Source organism: Sciurus vulgaris, assembly GCF_902686455.1.
Source record: "Sciurus vulgaris genome assembly, chromosome: 1".
Lineage (NCBI taxonomy): Eukaryota > Metazoa > Chordata > Mammalia > Rodentia > Sciuridae > Sciurus > Sciurus vulgaris.
Window position 1 is genome coordinate 72,342,335 of NC_136461.1, and position 20,629 is coordinate 72,362,963.

The 20,629-nt window shown below is 40.0% G+C and overlaps 1 protein-coding gene across 2 annotated transcripts in view; it reads right to left on the bottom strand.

The window, feature by feature from the left end:
- The window catches only part of LPAR3 (lysophosphatidic acid receptor 3), an 84,053-nt gene that overhangs the window by 44,694 nt on the left and 18,730 nt on the right, over positions 1-20,629 (bottom strand). For both annotated transcript variants that reach the window (XM_079139913.1, XM_079139914.1), the window contains exon 2: positions 12,045-12,801. In XM_079139913.1, coding sequence (XP_078996039.1) covers positions 12,045-12,780 — 736 coding nt within the window. In that variant the 5' untranslated portion in view covers positions 12,781-12,801. The remainder of the gene's footprint in view (positions 1-12,044; positions 12,802-20,629) is intronic.

A 20,629-nucleotide genomic window follows, 5' to 3' on the forward strand; every position in this document is an offset into this window, starting at 1 on the left:
AGCCTCTTTCCTCATATTCAAAATGGGTGCAGCAAGGCTTCCCTACAGAGCTGTCAAGAGGATTTAAAAGCACAATGTGATGCTCGAGTCAGTAAAACCCTCATTTTTTCCCTGATAAGGTTGTTATTAGAGATTAGACAATCAAAAGACAGTAGGATGAATGGAACAGTACTTTCCTGTGTTCATATATGAATACATGACTGCTGTAACTCCATATTGTGTACAACCACAGGAATGGGAAGTTATGGGATGTTACCCCATGTATGTATAATATGTTGAAATACATTCTACTGTCATGTATAACTAAAAAGAGCAATAAAAAATTTTTGAAGAGAAAGAAGTGAGAAATCATGCATACAAGTGCCTGACACTTCAAGGAGTTTGATAAATGTCAATTCTGTTCTACCTTCTCATTCCTTGTCCCTTTGTTCTTATGACCAGACCCTTCATTAACCAGTAAAGAGTTGGTTCCTGCCCCAGTTGTCACAAATACATGTGTCTGTTAGTTTATATATAAGCACTTGTTGAGTATCTACTGTGTGCCAGGAGTTGCAGATATAAAAACAGACAGACACAGTCTTGTCTTTGACATGCTCCCTGTCTCATGAGAGATGCAGGCATTCAGCAAAAGATAATTTAATTGAATTTAGCAAACATTTTTAAATTATTTTATTATGAGTTATAACAAAACAAGTTAATACTTTACACATATAAAAGTGTGTTGTAGAAGCATTGGATAATTAATGCTGCCTATGGGAATCCAAGAAAATATCATGGAGAAGGAAGACTTTTGAGATGGATCTTGAAGGGAGGACATGAGTTGCCACACTTTAAAAAGGCCAAGAATGGAGACACTGGCTCGGGAAGCACTCACAAGGATGTGTTGGCTCAAGCCTCAAGAGGAAGGTCACCTTGAAAGGACTTGGAGAGCTGAAGAGAAGGGACAAGGGGCACTTCAGGGATGGTCAGAAATGGAGGAGACTGGACACGCAACAGAAAAGGAGCAGGAGGAGACGGAACACATCAAAGGGTAGCATGAAGCAGCAGCCACACAACAGGGAAGTCAAGTTAGGCAGCTAAATGTGGCAAAGGAGGCTTAATCAAGCAGCGTTGTTAAGAGTGGTGGGGTAAGAAGCCAGCTCGACACAGTTCAAGGTATTAAGAAAACAGGATAATGAAGGGTAAGATGTCCGGTGATGATGGCAAGGAGAGAGAGAGGACGGTAGTTAGAAGGGGAGGTAATGTCCGAGGTTGTACTCTTTTCTGGTTAAACACTTGCGAGAGTAGGCTTCTGGCTCCCCAGCTCCTGGAAGGAAGTAATGGGCTCCAGCCGAAAATGAGAAAGTAAGGATGGGGGGTAGGGGAGGGGAGGTCCATGCAGATGAAGGAAGGGAGGGTGTTCAGACCAGAAGGGAGGAGAGCGAGGGCACAGCTCAGAGGCCTTAAGGAAAGTGGCAGTTTGATGAATCCAGTCTAGTTCTTGCCTGTCCTCTGCCTCTGAATCTCAGTATCTAGCATAATGGAAACCTATTTTCAGATTTCTCTGGTCTCTGCCAGACCTGCTTTCTGGATCTCTGTTTCCTGCCAAATTTCCAGCAAATTCCAACAAGCTCTCACTCTACTGGTCTCCTCCCTGTCTGCTCTCTGCAGCTCCTGATGGGCCTCCCTGGCTGATGGTCCCTCTGGTATACACTGGGCTGTGGCTGGCAGAGGGTCCTTCCTGCAGGGGCTCCTATGAGAACCAGTTCTGCCTCTCTCTGGAACCTGAGCTACTGACCATCCCCAGAGCCCTGGGCCTTGCCCGGGAGCTGCCTACATCATTCTTTCTCTCACCTACCTCTCACCTTTCTAAAACTCTGTGCTTCTCAGATCCCACCTTCATGTTAACCCATCAATATTGCTAGATGGGGCAGTTTCACTGGGGGCTGAAGACTGACTACAGACCTACTTAATTTGGCCTGCATAATCTTTTAACAACACTTGAAATCTGAATGTCTTTGCATAGGACAAGATCTATTCCATTGGTCACAGATACTACCCCTCCCTTCTGCATTATAACCACCTAGGTACAATTCACATACTCATCTATCTTCCTGGTCTCTGTTCTTTATTTGGCAAAAAAGCCCACACTATTTTAGAATTCAAGGCCTTCCATTCTCTGACCCCGGGATGCCTCTAAAACTGGATTGCCATTGCTATTTAGTTCTTTACTCCAGAAATAATCTGTGCTGCCCCATACTAACCCATGGCCCAGCATGGCCTCTCTAGATCTATGGATGCCTGTCTTCTGCCCTGCCTCTCCTCCTATCTTCAAGGTCTTGTTCTCATCTCCCTGCTGGCTCTGTGGAGATCTAGCCTTTATCCTACCTCCTTGGGAAGGCCTCCACCAACCATCCAGTGTTTTATTTGCCTGGATCCCCTCACTTGGCCATTGCGCACATTTCTTTGTTTCTTTAGTTATCTTTTGAGGAGGCATCTATTTTCTCGGATAAGCCCATAAACAGTGTTCCTTGTAAGTCATGCATAAGAAAAGCCTCACAGAGCAGACCTGCCTCTGTGTGCTCTGTCACGTGACACAACTTGCTGACTCACAAGCCTTGGTCATCTCCTGACAACCATAAACAACCAGAGCAAGTACAGAGTCAAAACACATTTAGGGTAGAAGTCATGTTTTAGAGTTATCTACTGCCTAAAACCTAGGAGGGTGTCAATAAATGTTTATGATGAGAAAACAAACAAGCAGAACTCTCTTCTTGTTGAGAAAACACAAAGAATAAAATAGACCCATAGTTGCGTGGTAAACCGTCTGATCTGATGAAAACATACAACCCTTGTGGTATATCACTGCCACTCAGGCATCCAAGAGCAGGTATATTTCTCCAAGGCAATAAGTTTGAACCCACTGGAAGCAGTAAGAACTAGGAAGCCCAGAACTCTGGCCACAGCACTAGCAATGATTTACAAGATGAACTTGATCAAATCTCTCAACTGATATTAATTCCTCAAGGCAATGGGATCTTTCCTGCACACACTCCACAGGTTTCATGATAACAATCTGGTGGCAAAGGAGAGCAGGTGTCTGGGCTGGAGGGACAACTGTCAGAGCAGGAAGGAAGGGCTGCTTGCCTGTGGTGTCCCGGTAGCTTCTACTTCCTGATTCTCTTTCCCTTTACCCAACTTCCATGTTGATCTCCAGGTCCATGATAGGCTGTAATTCTAGAAAGCACCTTTCACTCTGGATTCTTACCCAACATGTTTGCCTTAGCTACACACTGGATACAGCAGTTTCCAGTTGAAATGTTCAAAGTATAAACAATGCTAATGTGAATTTGATAAAAGTCTCCCATAGGTCAGCATACACCATAGTATTCTAGGTGTTAAATTAGCCTGGTGATGTGAAACCCAAGCAACAGATAATAACCACATTCTCCTTTAGCAGAAATCAAGGCCCTGAGAGAGGGCTTTACTGTGTTTTGGAATTCTGAGCCTTCTAGGAGGCCAGGTGTTGGCAGGGAGGTTGGATGTGGTTGGGTACAGGAACTTTCCCCCCAAAAAATCTTCTTCTCAGAAAGGTCAAATTGAGGAATGTTTCTGTCCCTTGCACTCAGAAAATATTCAATACTTGTTTGTTCTAGCTGAAGACAAAGGTCTCAATTTTCTAAAAAATAAAAGCAAACAAAAAAAAAAAAGTTTTGAAGGGAACATGAAAGTGGAATAATGCAACAGAACCAGAAGTGCATTTAATGCAACAGAACTTGAGGGTATGTGGAAGAAAGGAAAGAAGGCAGAAGGCAGAGCAGTGACCACACTAGAAACAAGGACAAAGGTTTGAGAAAAATGACTTTCAAACTGACTGTAAAGGGAGAGACCAGCGACAGTGAAATGGGGAAGAAGGACCAAGGGCCAGACTTGAGATGACAAATAGCCACACAGGGTAGAGGGGGAAAAGGAAAGAAAGAGAAAGAAAAAAAGAAAGAAAGGGGGGGAGGGAGGGAGAGAGGGAGGGAGGGAGGGAGGGAGGAAGGAAGGAAGGAAGGAAAAGACAGATTCCTAACAGTGCTGTGATGGTAAGAAGGGGCAGTGAGGTGACAATCTGAAAAGGTAGGATGAAGTAGCATGTGACAATGGATTTTCTTTTTTTAATTTGAAGCTGTTTTCTTTCTAACATCAGACATTGAGGTCTTCTCAATCCACATGACCCCCTCAGAAGGGGAAAGGACAACAGTGTGTGGCTGGGCAGCAGCTGAGAGGCAGTGGCAGATTTGCACCCACTCATTCACACCTTGCCCAGGAAACAATGCATCCCTCCCATAAGGCCCTGTTGCAATGTCATGATGCACACAGGAAGGTCACAATCTGCAACATAGGTTCTCTGAGTAGTTGTTTCAAGACAAGAGAACAGCCCTGGACGCAATGTACTAAGTAATGGTGCCTGGAAGCTTTCACTCTGGAAAGATTTAGTCTTTCTCTGTCTGATATGACTCTGCACAGTGATAAGAGAGCCCCTGTATGCCAACAGTCTATTCATGGCACAAGGCAAAACTTTAGCTCATTTTTTTCATATAAATGTTCAATAGGTGGCTAACATGAAAAGCTGACTTCTGTGCTGTGCAGGTAACTACAAGAAACTACATGAAATCAGAAAACAAAGGTCTTAGAACTCCCAGGTTCCCTGGTTAGCTTCCCCTGCCTCCTGGTTAAGCATGTGTTAATCAGACACACGACTTCCTTCCTTCTTTCCTTTGGGCAAACACATTTCACTGACGAAGCCCATGAACAAAGTCAAAGGCCTGGGTTCTGGTCCCAGTTCTTTGCAGACTCAAGGCAAATTTTTCAATCCTCAGAAATAAAGGCAGTTGACTAACAAGTCACCCTGGTAGGATTTTCAGCAAGATGGGGACAATTTCATATAAGGAACATCCAGTACGTCTACACACAGATGCTGGTGCTGTATACAGGATTTGTATCAAGCTGATTCCTGGTGGTCAAGGTCTCATTTACAATGCTTTCTTCATAAATGTTGCAAAATTGATATGAATTTTTAATGCAAAGTTCATCTGTCAGAGACAGCAATGATTAACAGAATTTCATCAGGGAGAGGGTAGTGCAGAGGAACTAGAAATGCAAGCTCAGAGTTTCTCAGTTTTGTGTGACCATGTGTTCAGATTGGCTGGGGTTTCTGGAAACTGGTACCAGTTGCCAGCACACCTGGTTAGCTTTCTCTTGGCTATTTGTCTACATTACAAAATATGCCATTGGGACAATAGCAGTAGGCCTCTGGTCACTTTCTCCAAGGTACTTGGTGACATTACCAGGAATAAAAGATTACTCAGCTTGAATAAAGGAAAAAGCTCTTCAGAATCAAAGTAAGGACTAAGAAGGGTAGCTAATATTTACTCAGCACTTACTGTGTACCAAGCACTATACCGTATGCTTTATGCATATCATCTCACCGAATCCTCGATGCCTCGCCATGCCAAATGTGCTAATATTATTGCCATTGTACAGACAGGAAAATGAAGTCACAGAGAGGTTAGGTAGATTGCTTGGGTGTCACACAACTTGGAAGTGCCAAAGCCAGAGTTTAAATCTACTTTGCTCCCCTACTCGTACGGTCTACTTTAATAAGCATGAAGTTTATGGAATTGGACAAGTACAGAGCTGTTGCTCCCCTGGAGGTGTTATAACCATCACTACCATTTTGCAAAATCTTAAGAACAAATCAAGAGCATTATAGAAATAAACTAAAAATCAGGGGAGATATGAGTTATAAACTCCATGACTTGAGTCCAGGTCATTCTATCCTCATTACTTGCAAGAGGCCATTAATTGACTGTGAAGAGTGGGGTTCCAAAGCCCATATACTTGAATTTGAACCTTGGGAAAGACACTGAACCTCTCTGGGCCTCAGTTTCCTCATCTGGTAATAATAATAGAATCTCCCTCATAAAGTGGGCATGAATACTAAATGGAATAAAATATGTAAATGAAAGTAAAACATACAATTTCAATGTTTGTACTAGTGTGAATCTAGGGCCAAGACATGCAAGTCCACGCAAGTTTTCCTGTCTGTAAGCTAAATCTGCATGGAGTTATCATGAGGATTAAGTGAAATAAAATACTAAAAGCTAGGAATGTGCCAATTTTGTTATAAGGAGCACCCATCAACGGTCTTTTCTTTTCTCCTTCCCAAGATAGTTCCATCCCTTATTCTTCTGCGACCTTGGTTCCTCTTATTATAAAACGGAACACCTGCTTATTCCCTTCTACTGTCTAGCTCATCGCCATGTCCCAGTCAGAGCCTGCCAAAGGTCAAGCTGGAATTGAGGAAACCTGGGTTCTTCTTTGAGTTCCAGCTTTTTAAAAGTCACTTAACTTCCCTAAATCTCAATTTCCTCATTTATTCACTCTATCTTGAGCTCAATAAGCATGTGCTAGAGAGGGCAGTACATGTTAGAAACACAAAGATAAAAAGGGACAGTTCCTGACTTAAAAGTGAACATGCTCTAGTTAAAAATAAAGGCATGTAAACAATTTAGTGCGCTGATTATTTATCATCAATCTAAGAGGAGAGAAGAAAGGAAGTGAGAAGAAAAATACCTAACTCCTTGTTTCAATTACTACAAACCTTTTCAAAGTCCCTTTAAGAATAATAATGTTTCATATTTTGAATTTGGTCCTTACCGACCAAAATAAACCATGACCTTTCAAATGTTCTTGACTATCTCCTGTGTCAAGAAATACATTTTATATCACGATCCAGTGTACACATATACACATAAAAAGAAAGATTATGAAACAGAACTTATACCTATCAAATGCAAGGTATCCTGACATTTCTTTATATGTGATGTCATTTAAAAAATGTGTTGGCTAAAAATCTCACTATTTTACCCCCTACCACCACCATTTATAGTTTTGCCTTTTATAGGTTCAATTACCTTGTTAACTCCTGAAAATATTAAATGGAAAATTCGAGAAAAAAATAATTCATAAGCTTTTTATTGTGACATTCTGATTAGCACAATGTGTATGAGATTTTCCACCTGGGCGGTGAATTTCCCTCCATCCCACCTGAGATGTGAATCATCCCTTTGTCCAGCACTTCTACACTATATGTGCCACCTGCTTGTCAGTCACTTAGAGTCATCTTGGTGACCAAGTCAACTGTCATGGTATCACAGTGCTCATGTTCAAGTAATGCTTATTTTGTTTAACAGAAGCTTCAAAGTAAAGAGCAGTCATGCTGGCATTGTGGGCATGCCAAAAAGAGCCAAAGTGCTGAGATCTATGGCAAGTTGTTGTTGTTAATCTCTTACTCAGATTAATTTATAAATTAAACTTTACCTTTGGTATGTACATACAGAAAAAAACACCGTATGTAGGCTTAGTACAATCCATGATTTTGGGCATTCATTGCAGGTGAACATATCCCCATGGATAACTGGGGACTACTAGTCATAACCCACAGTCTGAAAAACATCACCCTGACAACCAGAAAGGTTTGCTAAAGGCTCCAAAATCATGATTCACGAATCCCTTCACCCTTTCTTTTCTTTTGTGTTTCAAGACATTGAAAAATAGAAGAAAGTCCAGTCCCATTTTGTGATCCCTGTGTGCACATTTTACATGATGTGTTGTTTGACAACAAACAAGAGTTTTGTGTGTGTGTGTGTGTGTGTGTGTGTGTGGTAACTGAAGCTAATTAGGCTCCTTGACAAGTAAGTACAATTTCAAAACTCTCTCAGGCAGGTCCTCAGTGCCCTTTGAAAAGCAGAATCATATGTCTCCAAAGTCTTCTCAATGAGAACCAACAAGCAAGTTTTTTTTTTTTTTTTTTCACATAAAGAGCCCTATCACACATCATAACTCCGAGGCAAGCAAGCATTCTGCCTCAGGGCTGCTAAAATGGGAACATGATGCCTACATGCCTTTCCACCCATGCACAGATTTGAAACTCATACCACCATTCTCACTACCACCAACCTCAAGGAAAGAATCGGCTCCCCATTCTGATGTGTGTGTTCAAACAAAATCTTACACTGGAAAAGAACACAAATGACTTCTGGTCTACCGCTTTCCTTCCAATGAGAACAGCCAATGAAACTTTCCTGTTCACAATGGCACTGTTTTTCACTGTGCCCTGACAATCATGTGCTGATGGGCCCTTCATTGCTGTATTACACAAGCTTTAGATGTTTCTACCATCTCACTTTTCATTATGCAGTTTCTCCTACCCAGAATTTCTTTCCTCTTGCCCACACAAAGCCCATCTATCCTTTCTGATTACATCTCAAGCTAAGCATCTTCCCCAAACTTGACAGCCCCTTGCCTCTTTCTCAGAACTGAGATTAAGCCCACTAAATTCATGCAACCCTTGCCTCTTTGCACACTGCTTAATAGACAGTTATGTATTTACTGACTGACTATAACATTTCAAAGACCAGTATGTGTAAGAAACTTTAGGATTTAATTTTAAATGAACTCTCCCTACTGGATATATATGGAGGAGCAGTTAGAAAGGTCTAGTACTATGTCATAAAGATATTTAAATCATGTAATTATTGAAGAAATTAATATTAAGCTATTGCTATCCACATACCAAGAACCAGTGATTGCAATGATGGTAAATGCCAATGGTGTTGATTTTTCTAAAATACTATCCTTTGGGAGATGCTCATTTTAGGCAACTGAATTCTTATATTTATTAGATAGGGCAACTGGGGACTTGTTCCCTAAGAGAATACTGCAGTAGGTGCTCTCATGGAAAGAGGATCTGTTTGTTATGTACAATGTGCTTCGATAACACAGACAATCCACAGGCCTGTGTTGGTTGCTGCCCTATGAGATTCTCATGTACTCTCTCTCCACCCTTTCTCTCCTCTTTCTCTCCTACTATGCCCCTCACTCCTTACCCTTTCTTCCTTCCCATTCTCACCTTCAGTTACTTATTGTTTTAATGGGATCATTGAACTTTATTACCTGGAAAGAACTTGAAGGTTATCTATTCCACCTCAGATAAGAATGTTTAACCCAGAAAAAAATAAACTAATATTCTTCAGATCATCCTATAGAAAAATGAAAGGGTTGGGACCAAACCCCAAATCTCTGTTATCCAAAGAAATGAGGAGTTCAAAGTCTTAAAACCTTTACACCACCTAGCTCTTCAGTTTCATTTCCTCTGTCCCCAAACTTCCCATCTTCCACTAGATCCCTCTGTCTCACCACTGAGGAACTTCCCTAGGCCCTCAACACCAAGCTGTCTTCCTGCCATAAACCAATTCCCCAGTGCTGTTTCATATTAATCCCACGACTTCTCTTATCCTACTTGCCAATTTCATTATTTATTCCTGTTTTTCTCTTACCCAACACCACATCTGTCAAAACCACATATATCCTTTATTTTAAACTCTCACATAGCTGTTCCAGATAAAGTTACATATGACACTGAAGCTATGGCCACCATATGGAGTCCTGTTCTCTCCACCTAGAAGTACAGAAGACTTTTCAATGTCCTGTTACATGCTGTATATAATGTGCTGAAAGAAGAAAGTTTTTTTTTTCTTTAAGCAGGCAGGCAATTCCTCAGGACACAGGAAGAAGCAATTGATTACACCTACAAGTTAAGCAGGGGACATATATACTGCAGTTCATTGGCACTACTTATAAATGTCAAACTTCACTCCTTACCAAAGACATCAATATCCTCTCTAATTTAAGAGGGGAAATACAAATGAATGAAAACTTGACCTTTCCTGTCCTTGTCTAGGTGCTAAATGGAGAATGAAGTGGTCAATGCAGAGGACCACATAAAGAGGACACCAGTAAAAAGTTCAAATAAAGCAAAACTAGCTGCAGGGTGCAAGTGCATTCTGGAGGCCAACTGCACAGAGACATAGGGTCCCATCACTAACACTGAAATGACTCTGGGCATGATGCTTAACCTCTGTTCAGTTTCTTCATCTGCTCAATGGGGACAATAATAGCACCCTCATAGGGTTGCCATGGGGACTAAACAAGCTAATATAAAAATACTTAGGGCAATGCTAAGCACATATACTAAGCACTTTGTAAATGTTTACCAAGTAAACCCTTTGACTGAAATTGTCTTGACAATCATACTAGGCGTCTGCTGACCTCCAAACCTTATGAGCAGCATCAGGACCTGTGACATGGTGATGGCTTCCATCCACACCACAATGCTCTGCATGCTCCAGGATGAATGGTCCCCCTGAAGGTCATTTTATAGTCCCTTCACTTTGGGAGATGGCAGGTATACACAGCTGAACCTGTCATTAATGGTCCCCACAGCAGCAGCCACCACTCACGGTGAGAAAAGCTCTCTTTGCCTTAGAAGACAAGACGTACAAAATCACAAAAGTTTTTATGTGCCTACACATCACAGATTCTACTTATAGCCCAGAACTGGAATTGGGGCAACAGGTTACCTCCATACTGAAAACAAAACAAAGCAAAAAGTCCAGCTTACCACATGTATCTTTTTGGGACAGGGCTCACAGAACAAAGCAAAACTCCTCAGAGTTCCCTGTCCTAAGCACTTCCTCCTTTTCTTTCTTAGTTTTATTCTAATCAGGCTCTCAACTATAGCATCTTCGATCCTCTCCATGTCACCAAACAACCACCACTCTGCTAAACCCAGTAAGACCTTGTCTTCTTCCACCTCTCAGGAGCATTGATTGAAAATCCAAAACCCAAATTATAGAACAGTCTAAAACTTTTTGAGCACCAACAAATAAAAAGTTTGAAACATCCAAACATTTTGGGTCAGGGACTCTCAGCCCGTACCTGCTTCCCCTGGCTGCTTTCTTCTCTTGGTTTCTTGGCCATCATAATCTCCTGAAGTTTCTCTGATGGCTGCCCTTTGCTTCCCAACCTCCCTATATTGGGGTCCCCTGAGGCTCCTTCCTAGACCCTCTTTTCTTCACCACTGACATTTACTTTCGTGGTTAGCTGGTGTCATCTTGTGGCTTCAAGTACCATTTCCTCTCCACCAGTGACTCTCAAAGATATATAAGCCCAGTCCCAAATATTGAAATTCTGATTCATATATCCAACTGCCTACCCACTAGGATCGGCCCTCCACTTGAACGTCTAATAGGATAATAAATTAAGCATGTCTAAAACCAAACTCCTGCCCTTCCCTCCCAACCTTAGTTTCCCCATCTCAGTTAATGACATTCCCCACCTCCCCTTCTTCCTTCACCTTTCTCATCAAAAATCCTATCACTTCTACCTTTAAAAGCTATCCAGGATCTGACCATTACCTCCAACTTCTGCTGTGACTCTGTAATTCTCCCCGGTATTGAAATACCCTCTCAAACAATTCTCTGATTTTTTCCCATGACCCACTATAGCATTTTCTAAAACCAACAGCCAGAGCAACATCACTCAAATGGAAGTTAGATCAGGTCATTCCTTTCAAAAGCTTCCAGTAGCTTCTCCTCCCACTAACAAAACCTGAAGTCCTTATGAATGCATGACCCCACATAAGTTGAGAGGCCCACCCTTAGCCCTCAGCTCTTGACCTCGCCTCTTCCTACTTTTTATTTGCTCACTCCACTCCAGCCACACCAGCCTCCTTGCTGTTGGACTCCTGCATTTACTAGGTTTTCTCCCTGGAATCCTTCCCCAGTCATCCATGTGGTTTGCCCCTCATGTCTTCACATCTCTCTCCATTTTTTATTTATTTGTTCTAATTAGTTACACTTTCACATCTCTGCTTAAAAGTTATCTTCTAGGTGTCCTTTAAAATGCTTTTTTAAAATTGCAAACTATACCTGCCTAGTATTCCTATATCTCTTCCTTCACTTATTTTTTCCACATAGGACTCATTTTATGTCTGACTTCTTCTGTTTACCTCCATTAGAATAGCTAGTTTCACCTTCCCCTATTATAGTAAAAACTCCAGGTGAGTTGGGATTTAGGTCTGTTCTTCACCATTGCCTTCTAACTGCCTCATAAGTAGAAACTCAGTGAAGACTTGCTGAATGAATGAGAATAATGGATCGCTTGGTTCCTCTTACCTAAGACAGTCATCACTGTCTTCATTAGCTTCATGGGTGTCCTCCGGCGGCTGATAGAGCCACTTGTGTGTGGAGACAAAACGTTGGTTTTCCTCTTGACGTACATGTAGATCCGCAGGTACACCACCACCATGATGAAGAAGGCCACGAGGTTGGACACAGTCCAGAAAATGAGGTAACTCCTGCTGTAAATGGGGGCCAGGGAAGAGCAGGCAGAGATGTTGCAGAGGCAATTCCATCCCAGCGTGGGGACTGCCCCCATGAAGATGGCAATGGCCCACACAAGCAGAATGAGCAGTGTCACTCTCTTTTTGGTCAGGTTGCTGTGGACTCGCATCCTCATGATTGACATGTGCCTTTCTACAGCAATGACCAGTAAATTGGTCAGAGAAGCTGTCAAGCTAGTGTCCAGAAGCCCCTGGCGGAGAAACCAGCGGTTGACAGTCAAAGTTTTTGAAACGGGGCCAGTGTTAAACATCAGGAATACGTAGGCAATTCCAGCAAAGAAATCTGCAGCGGCTAAATTAGCCAACAGGTAGTAGAAGGGGAAATGGAACTTTCTGTTTTTGATCACTGCTGCGATGACCAGAGAATTAGAAAAAAAAATAAACAGGCAGAAAAATGTTCCAACACACAAAACAATCACAAGCTTTGTTCCTGTCCACTCGTCGGGAGTGTCAGTGTTGCTCCTATTATAAAAAAAGTCCATGCGTTTATCATAGTGACACTCATTCATTGTGGAGAAGAGTTGAACATCCTAGAAAGAAATTTAAAGAGAAAACAAATATCACTCTTCATGGATTTAGTCACTAAGCCACCAATTTCCACTGCTAGGTCTTTCCTTCTTGCTAACTCCTATTAATCTTTCATGTCTCAATATAAATGTCCCTTACTCCCATATACTAGTCCCCAACCTCCTACCCCAGCATTTAGCTTGCATGTTAGTTATTTGTTTCCCAGGCTAGTCTGTAAGTTCAATGAGGGAGGGTTTGTGTCTATTTTGTTCACTTATAAATAACCCCAAGATCCAGTGCCCTGCCTGCCTCATGATAGGTAATTGCTGAGTAGTTGCCTGAATGAATGACAGGATGATCATGGAAGCATCAATATATCAAAAGTGCTGAGAACTGCAATATGCACTCTGCACGGGTAACAATTACCACACAGCACAAAGCATTAATGAATGCTTCCTCTTGGTGGTTTCTAGTCCATTTCTTATTTATGGGGCATGTTGATTAATCAAGGGCAGGCTAGTAATGCCAAGCACATTCCTGCCAAGATAATGGGTGATGAGTTATTCTTCACATGACCCAATGACTTCTCCAGGAGGTCAATTTTCTGCCACTTTTGATTCTACTCCAAATCCTCCTCTGACCATCTTTTGGTCTCAAGGTACAATTATATTTACTTATTAAGCATGTGGTATAGGAAGGAAGGCTTAGGTCTCAACACTTTTTCCTTACCTTTTTTGTTCACGTTTTCCTTAGGGTTTCCTAATCCAAACTATACTAATGAGAATTTGTTTACTGAATTTTCCAATTCAATCACTTCACATCAGCCCCCCACCCCACCTCATGCACGCTCCACCCAACAGATGTGGAGGATGAGACCTCTGTGGGTAAGACTGAGATCCAGAGTTTGGACAGATATCCAACCAAAGATGGATGTGAGAATACACCTGCCAAGCAGGGGGCAAGTCCTTGGGACATGTGTGTGAAGTTGGGCAGACAGAGAAAGAAAGCAAAGCTCCCAGTACCAGATCTCTTGGATCCAAAAGATGAGAGATTCTGGCAAAGGCAGGGTTGGGCAGAGGCTCCAAGGATGCCCATTTATCTATGGTTGGTAGGGTAAATCAGGAGTTCAGCCTTACAGTGGTATGTCCACAGCCATGAAGGGTCCTAGCAAAGGAGACTGGGATTTAAAGCCAGGAGTCTACCTCTGGGTAGAAGGACTGTGGGATTCCTCCCAAGGAACAAGGTTGCAACTTATTTATTGGAGAGCCAGAGACCCAGTAGGCCCAAGCGCTAAGCCATCCACTGGTGGGAATGAAGTGGCTCTAACAGCAAACTGTAGTGGAAAACCTTGGCTTTTAAAGGTACTGAAAATCCTGGAACCCAATACTATATCCAGAAATCAGGATAAACAGACCAGATAACAATTTTAAGTAGTACAAATAGAAATGTATCTCAGATAGTCTACTTTCTAAATTTTACTTTAATGGCATAAAGATACTTTTAAATGAGTTAGATACTTGCTTCTCTGTCCAGTAAATGGGAGGTAAAACATAATTTTATATACTAAAAATTAACAAGGAATGGTCTCAAGAGACAAACGGTTATCGTGGCTTTTAATTACAAGGAAGGAGGACTCGGTTTTAATAAAGACAAAACAAAAATTGCTCTCTTTGGCAGACATTCACCAACATTTAGTTATAAATGTCCAGTAACTTCATTCAGTAGGCCAATATAGCTATACTATCTTGTGATAATTTTCCCAAATTAAAAATACAGATGATATCATTTTAGTAGCTTCATAATATTTCCTTGTATTAACATATTATACCTTACTTAACTTATCCCTAAATGTTGGACATTAAGGTTGTTCCCAGGATTTCACTTCTATAAACAAAGCTATATTCTTGAGCATTAACCTTTATATTCTTGAGCAATTCTTTCTTTAGAAATAGTCCATACAGGGCTGGGGAGATAGCTCAGTGAGTAGAGTGCTTGCCTTGCAAGCACAAGGCCCTGGGTTCGATCCCAGCACTGCCAAAAAAAAAAAAAAGAAATAGTCCATACAGCAGGGAGGGGGTGGGTAAGAGAAGAATGGAGGAACTTTGGATTGTGTAGAGGGAAATGAGACAGGGGAGGAGGAGAAGGAAAGATAATGGAATGAGACGAACATCATTACCCTATGTACATGTATGATTACATTTATGGTGTGAATCTACGTAGTGTACAACCATAGGAATGAAAAGTTGTACCCCATTTGTGTACAATGAATCAAAATGTAGTCTGCAAAAATAAAAAAATTAAATAAAAAACAAAAACAATAGTAATAATAATGATAACATGCAATACTGAGCACTTGATATGTACAAATTACTATATGTATATGAACTGAACGTTATTGTGTGTATGTTAACTGAAAATCACTATGAATAACAAATGTTATTTCCTCCTTTAAAAAAAAGAAATAGTCCATAGATTTCAAAATAATATAAAGGATATAAATTTACTTAAAGGTTTCTGATGCATTTTGTCCAACTGTATTTGAAAGGGCTCATGTTTCTAGTCCCATCAGTAGTATATGAGAGTTAAATAGAGGATACTAATCTACTGAAATTTAATCTAAATATCCAAAGAGAAAAATCATCTTTCAACCATGTTGAAAGTATATAAAAATTTAATACAAACAATGCAAAAACCAGCTGCTATGATCTGAATGTTTTTATCTCCCCCCACTTCCACATTCATGTTGAAACTTAATCCCCTTTTTGGTAGTATTAATAGGTGGGGACTTTGAGAGGACTGGGTCATAAGGGCTCTGTCCTTGCAACTAGATTAATGCCTGTGGCTATAAAAGAGGCCCACTTATTTATCTAATAATAAGTAGATAGACATATAAACACTAGTTTGAGACCCTTTTTGCCATTCTACCATGAGAGGACAGAGCAAGGAGATGCCATCTTTGAGGTAGAGACCAGGCCCTCACCAGACACCACATCTGTTGCCACCTTGATCTTAAGAGTTCCCAGCTGCCAGAAAGTGAGCAATAAATTGCTGTTGTTTATAAATTACTTAGTCTGAGGTATTTTTGTTATAATGTTTGTAATGTGAAGACACCACATGAGAAATTATAATGATACAATTTTCAAGTGTCCTTTCTCTAATTAATTCATGTATTTTATTTTGTAACATGCTCTAGAAAGCTAGGAGGAACATATTTCAATGTTACATTGTCCTTGACTAACTTTTTTGAAATATCACAATTAGTATGTCACGAAGATGCTGGAATTCAAGTGTTACCAAAATATGCTGCTAAGTTTTTTTTCCTAATTTTTCAAAGGGATCTTAGCATTTTAGCAGTTTAGTTTTGGTTGTTACATTTGGTCAAATATGTAATTATATGATGCACTAAAACCTCAATGACTGTTACTTCAAAAATCTTCAAATTCAGCTTCCCCTCATCAAAACAAAAATGGCACATTCTTAAGACACATTTTAGCAAAATTTGTCCTGAGACAGAGAAGTAGTTTGGTCTTACTTTAAAGTTGAGATATCATAGGAAGACCAGGATTAGGCAGACTCTCACTAAGCAGTTTCCCACACCCCCCAGCAGGCCCAGGTTCTACTTTTGAGAGTAACAGGCAAAGACAGTAAGAAAGTTTTCATCATGAACTGGTTAAAAAAGAAAGTTCACGATGAAAATACTATGCAACAAAATAAGTACATGTTTACCATAAAGTGGCAATACAAGAAAATGCACATCATCATTTTAATTGCAGATACAAATAATTATATGTATACACACAGAGATACACACAACCAAGTATGTGTGTGTGTGTGTGTGTACCATCTTTTAAAGATATAGAAAAACGGTACAGAAAAAAAAAATCCCAAAACTTAATCAGTTAATTAAGAAGAATGAAATTTTGGATCATTTAAGAAAAATTCTTTCCAGGTTTTTCTTTTCTATGTTTTCTGTAATAAGTAAATAAACAGACTTTTAAAAGTTAGTTTACAAATTCTGTTTTAGGAACATCTACTCTGTTCAGCGTAGTCTACCTTTATTTTAGAATGATAGCTCTGAAAAATTAAATTCCATGTTCAAAGAGCTGCGCATGTTCAGTCCACTCTTACCAACATAGCACTTTACAGGTCCAGTAATAATGAAAATAAGCTGATTTTCTACTTAAAACTTCATATAACCAAAAGTTTCCTTGCTGGCCAGTGACTCTATCAGGACATGACTCATCAAATGCTCCTATAAAACATTTCCTCAATCACCCCAGGTCTCCAAAAATGAGTACCTAAAAGTTTTGCAATGAATACTTTTGATTTTTTTTTTTTTCTTCTTGGCCATACGCTACTAAACCTATGGTCAGTGTTTGCTGACAGTCTGATACAGATTGTCACATTTTTTAAAGGTGAAAATCACTAAAACCTTTGGTGAGCTTATAACAAATGACCAATTTATCATCTCTTGACCTCTTTCAAACCTTAAAACGTGATTCTGTGATTTAAAACAATTTAATAAGTTTAGTTCTAGCCTAAAAGTTCTCTCCACAAGATACTTTCTCTGACCAGTTCAAAGCAGCCCTGTCGCTCTCAATTCCAAGAGCCCTGGTTAAGCTTCCCTGCAGCTACCCAGCACTGCATATGTTTTCTTCAGCATTTGCCTTTATAGTCTAACTCCCAATTAGATCACTGTGCTCCCTGCCTATTAAGTTCCCTTGGCAGCATCAACATTTTTTTGTATGAATAAATGAATGATCCTCTGTCCTACACTATTCCCTTCCTTTCAAGTGAAAAGTTTCAGCTAAGTGCTTTGCTGACTTCTACATCAACTATTCAATGACAATTGGAGAGTTCTCTCACTTATTAACTATGAGTTCTCAAGTGAGTTACTTCATATAGCCATTCTCTTCTTCCTACTTTTAATTAATTAATATTGCTTGAGTGCTTACTCTGTGCCAGATTAAGCATCTAACCTGGATCATTTCATTTAATCTTCCAGAAAATGATGTAGATACTATTATTACACCCATTCTGCAGATGAGGAAACTGAAGTACCTGTCAAAGGTCACACTGAAGGGTAATGAAAAATCTGTTCAGGGATAAACATACATTTATGTTAAGACTGTTCCATAAACTCACATGTTTGTCTACAACAGTATGCTTTCTCTTCTTAAGCAAATGAAATACCAGACAAACCAAGAACTATAATTAAATTTACATTATAGCATTACTGAAATAGAATGATCTGATCAAGTCACATTCAAAGACTGCCCCTCACTATAAAAAATAGACAGGCATTCTAAATAGTCTTTAGTCTCACTATGAAAAATAGACAGGCATTCTAAATAGTCTTCAGACTTTTTTTTTTTTTTTTAAGTAGTGCATTCTAAATAGTCTTTAGTCTCACTATGAAAAATAGACAGGCATTCTAAATAGTCTTCAGACTTTTTTTTTTTTTTAAGTAGTCCTGAAAAGAATAGAAAAGACACTTTTCTGAAAATATGCTTCCAAATTCATGGTAAGTAGGACAAAATATGGTCAACTACAGGACCACATTAGTGCTGCTATATCTTACTCTGCCAGATCTCAAGCTGTTTTTTGTTTATTTGTTTCATACTAAAGGTTTAGAAGGTTTAATAGTTCTGACCCAGAAACAAAAGATGCTAAATTCTGGAGGGATTACCACAACTTCAAACTTCAGTAATTTAAGACTTCATAAAATGATGGTCTAGAATGTCTATATGTAGATTCCAAATGAAAACTTCATGAGCAAAGCTCTCATTTAGACTCTCCCAAACGTCTTTCTCTGAAAAAATGTCCAGGCAGCCCAGAATGTGGAAACAATTATGAAAATTAAGACATCCGAAAACCACTCAGGCTGCTTTTATTTCTAGCTACATCTGACAAGTTGCTGCCTGGCTCTTTAGTTGGCTTCTGATAACACTCTCCTCTCCCTCTTTGGAAGCAAGATGGCACACCAAAGACAAGGTCAGCCAATACTCAGTCTGTCTCTCCAACTAGAAGTTTTGCTTAGGAAGACAGAGATTTTGTGCTGTTTCCACACATCTCTAGTGCCTGCAGCAATGCCCAACACACAGTAGGCTCTCAGTAAATACTTGTTAAGTGTAGACTTAAGTGAAGTATCCTTGGGCACCCTTGCTTATATCCTCCCAACCTTTTACTCAAACTGACCATCATGACTTTCTTCTTCTGTATATGCACTCTGTAATTTGGATCTCACCACTCTTTCATTTCCCTGGACAGACTTGGCTCCAAGCCCCGCAGGCTGAGAGGTGTGAGGAGTGGTGTTTGCTGACCCTGGCAGCAGCTTAAGCAGAACAGAGAAGTCTGGGTGGTCCGAAAAGCAGTCCTGTGACAGGCCGCTCCCCTTGAGTTGGACATAGAAAGGAGGACTCCTCTCTTACACACCTTCAAAAGAGAGGTGGACCCAATGGCCAAAGACAGAACAATTCGAGCAGTAACATAAATAAGGCAGTATGGGATTATAATCCAAAGTGTAAAATAAATATCCATGAGTCCATACTGATAGAAATAAGTTACTAAATAAAATAATTAATGGGAATAAAAAAGACAAATCTCCTAGGCAGAAGAATACCTAATAAATCACATAGGTATTCCACCCTGAAGGAGGTAAGTATAACTCTCCTTTAGGAATAGAACCACCATTTGACCCAGTTATCCCACTCTTTGGTGTGTATCCAAAAGATTTTAAATCAGCATACTACAGTGACTTGCCACATCAATGTTTACAGGAGCACAATTCACAATAGCTAAGCCATGGAACTAACCTTGATGCCCATCAACAGATGAATGGATAAAGAAAACATGTATCTATCTATCTATCTATTAATCTATCAATCTGTCATCTATCTATATCTATCTATCTATCTATCTCTATTTACACACAATATGGAGTATTACTCAGTCATAAAGAAGAATAAGTTTATGACATTTACCAGGAAATGGATGGATCTAGAGAATATCATGCTAAGTGAAATAAGCCAATCCCCCCAAACCAAAGGTCAAATGATTTTGCTGATATGTGGAAGATAAACCACAATAAAGGTGGGTGGTGGGGGAGAAGAGATATTCAGTAGCTTGAACAAAGGGGAATAAAAGGAAAGGAGGGAGGAATTGGAACAGGAAAGACAGTAGAGCAAATCAAACATAATTTTTCAATGTACACATATGAAATTACCTAAGTGAACCCCACCATTATGCCCACCCACCAAGAATGGGATCCTAATTAGAATAAGATATATCTCTATGTTTGTATAATTTTATCAAAATGGACTCTATTGTTATATATAATGAAGGAGAACCAATAAAATAAAATTTTTTAAAAAGAGACAAACCCAAAGGGGGTAAAAAAAAGTGGTATGTAGTAACCTCCCTCCCTAGACTACAGTATGGAAGTGGGGCAGGGCAGTGACTTCTCAGTGGAGAAGAAACTTGAAAAACCCAACTTCAACCAGATGATCAAGTTCAAAATCATCAGCTCTAAGTTGTGTTGCTAGTCTGCAGTCTTGATATGATATATTAGGAGCAACAATTTACTCTGTGATCTTCCTGCCAACAAGCATAACTCTAGATTAATTACGAGAAAAACATCAGACAAATATTAATCAGGGGTCATTCTACAACATCCCTGACCAGCAGGCTTCAAAACTATTACAGTCATCAAAAACAAGGACAACCTGAGAAACTGTCACAGCCAAGAGGATCCTACGGAGATAAAAAGGCAAAGTACATAGTGCTCCCAGGTGAACAAGGGGGAAAAACAAGGAAATCTGAATAAAGTTATTCATATCGGTTTGTTAATGA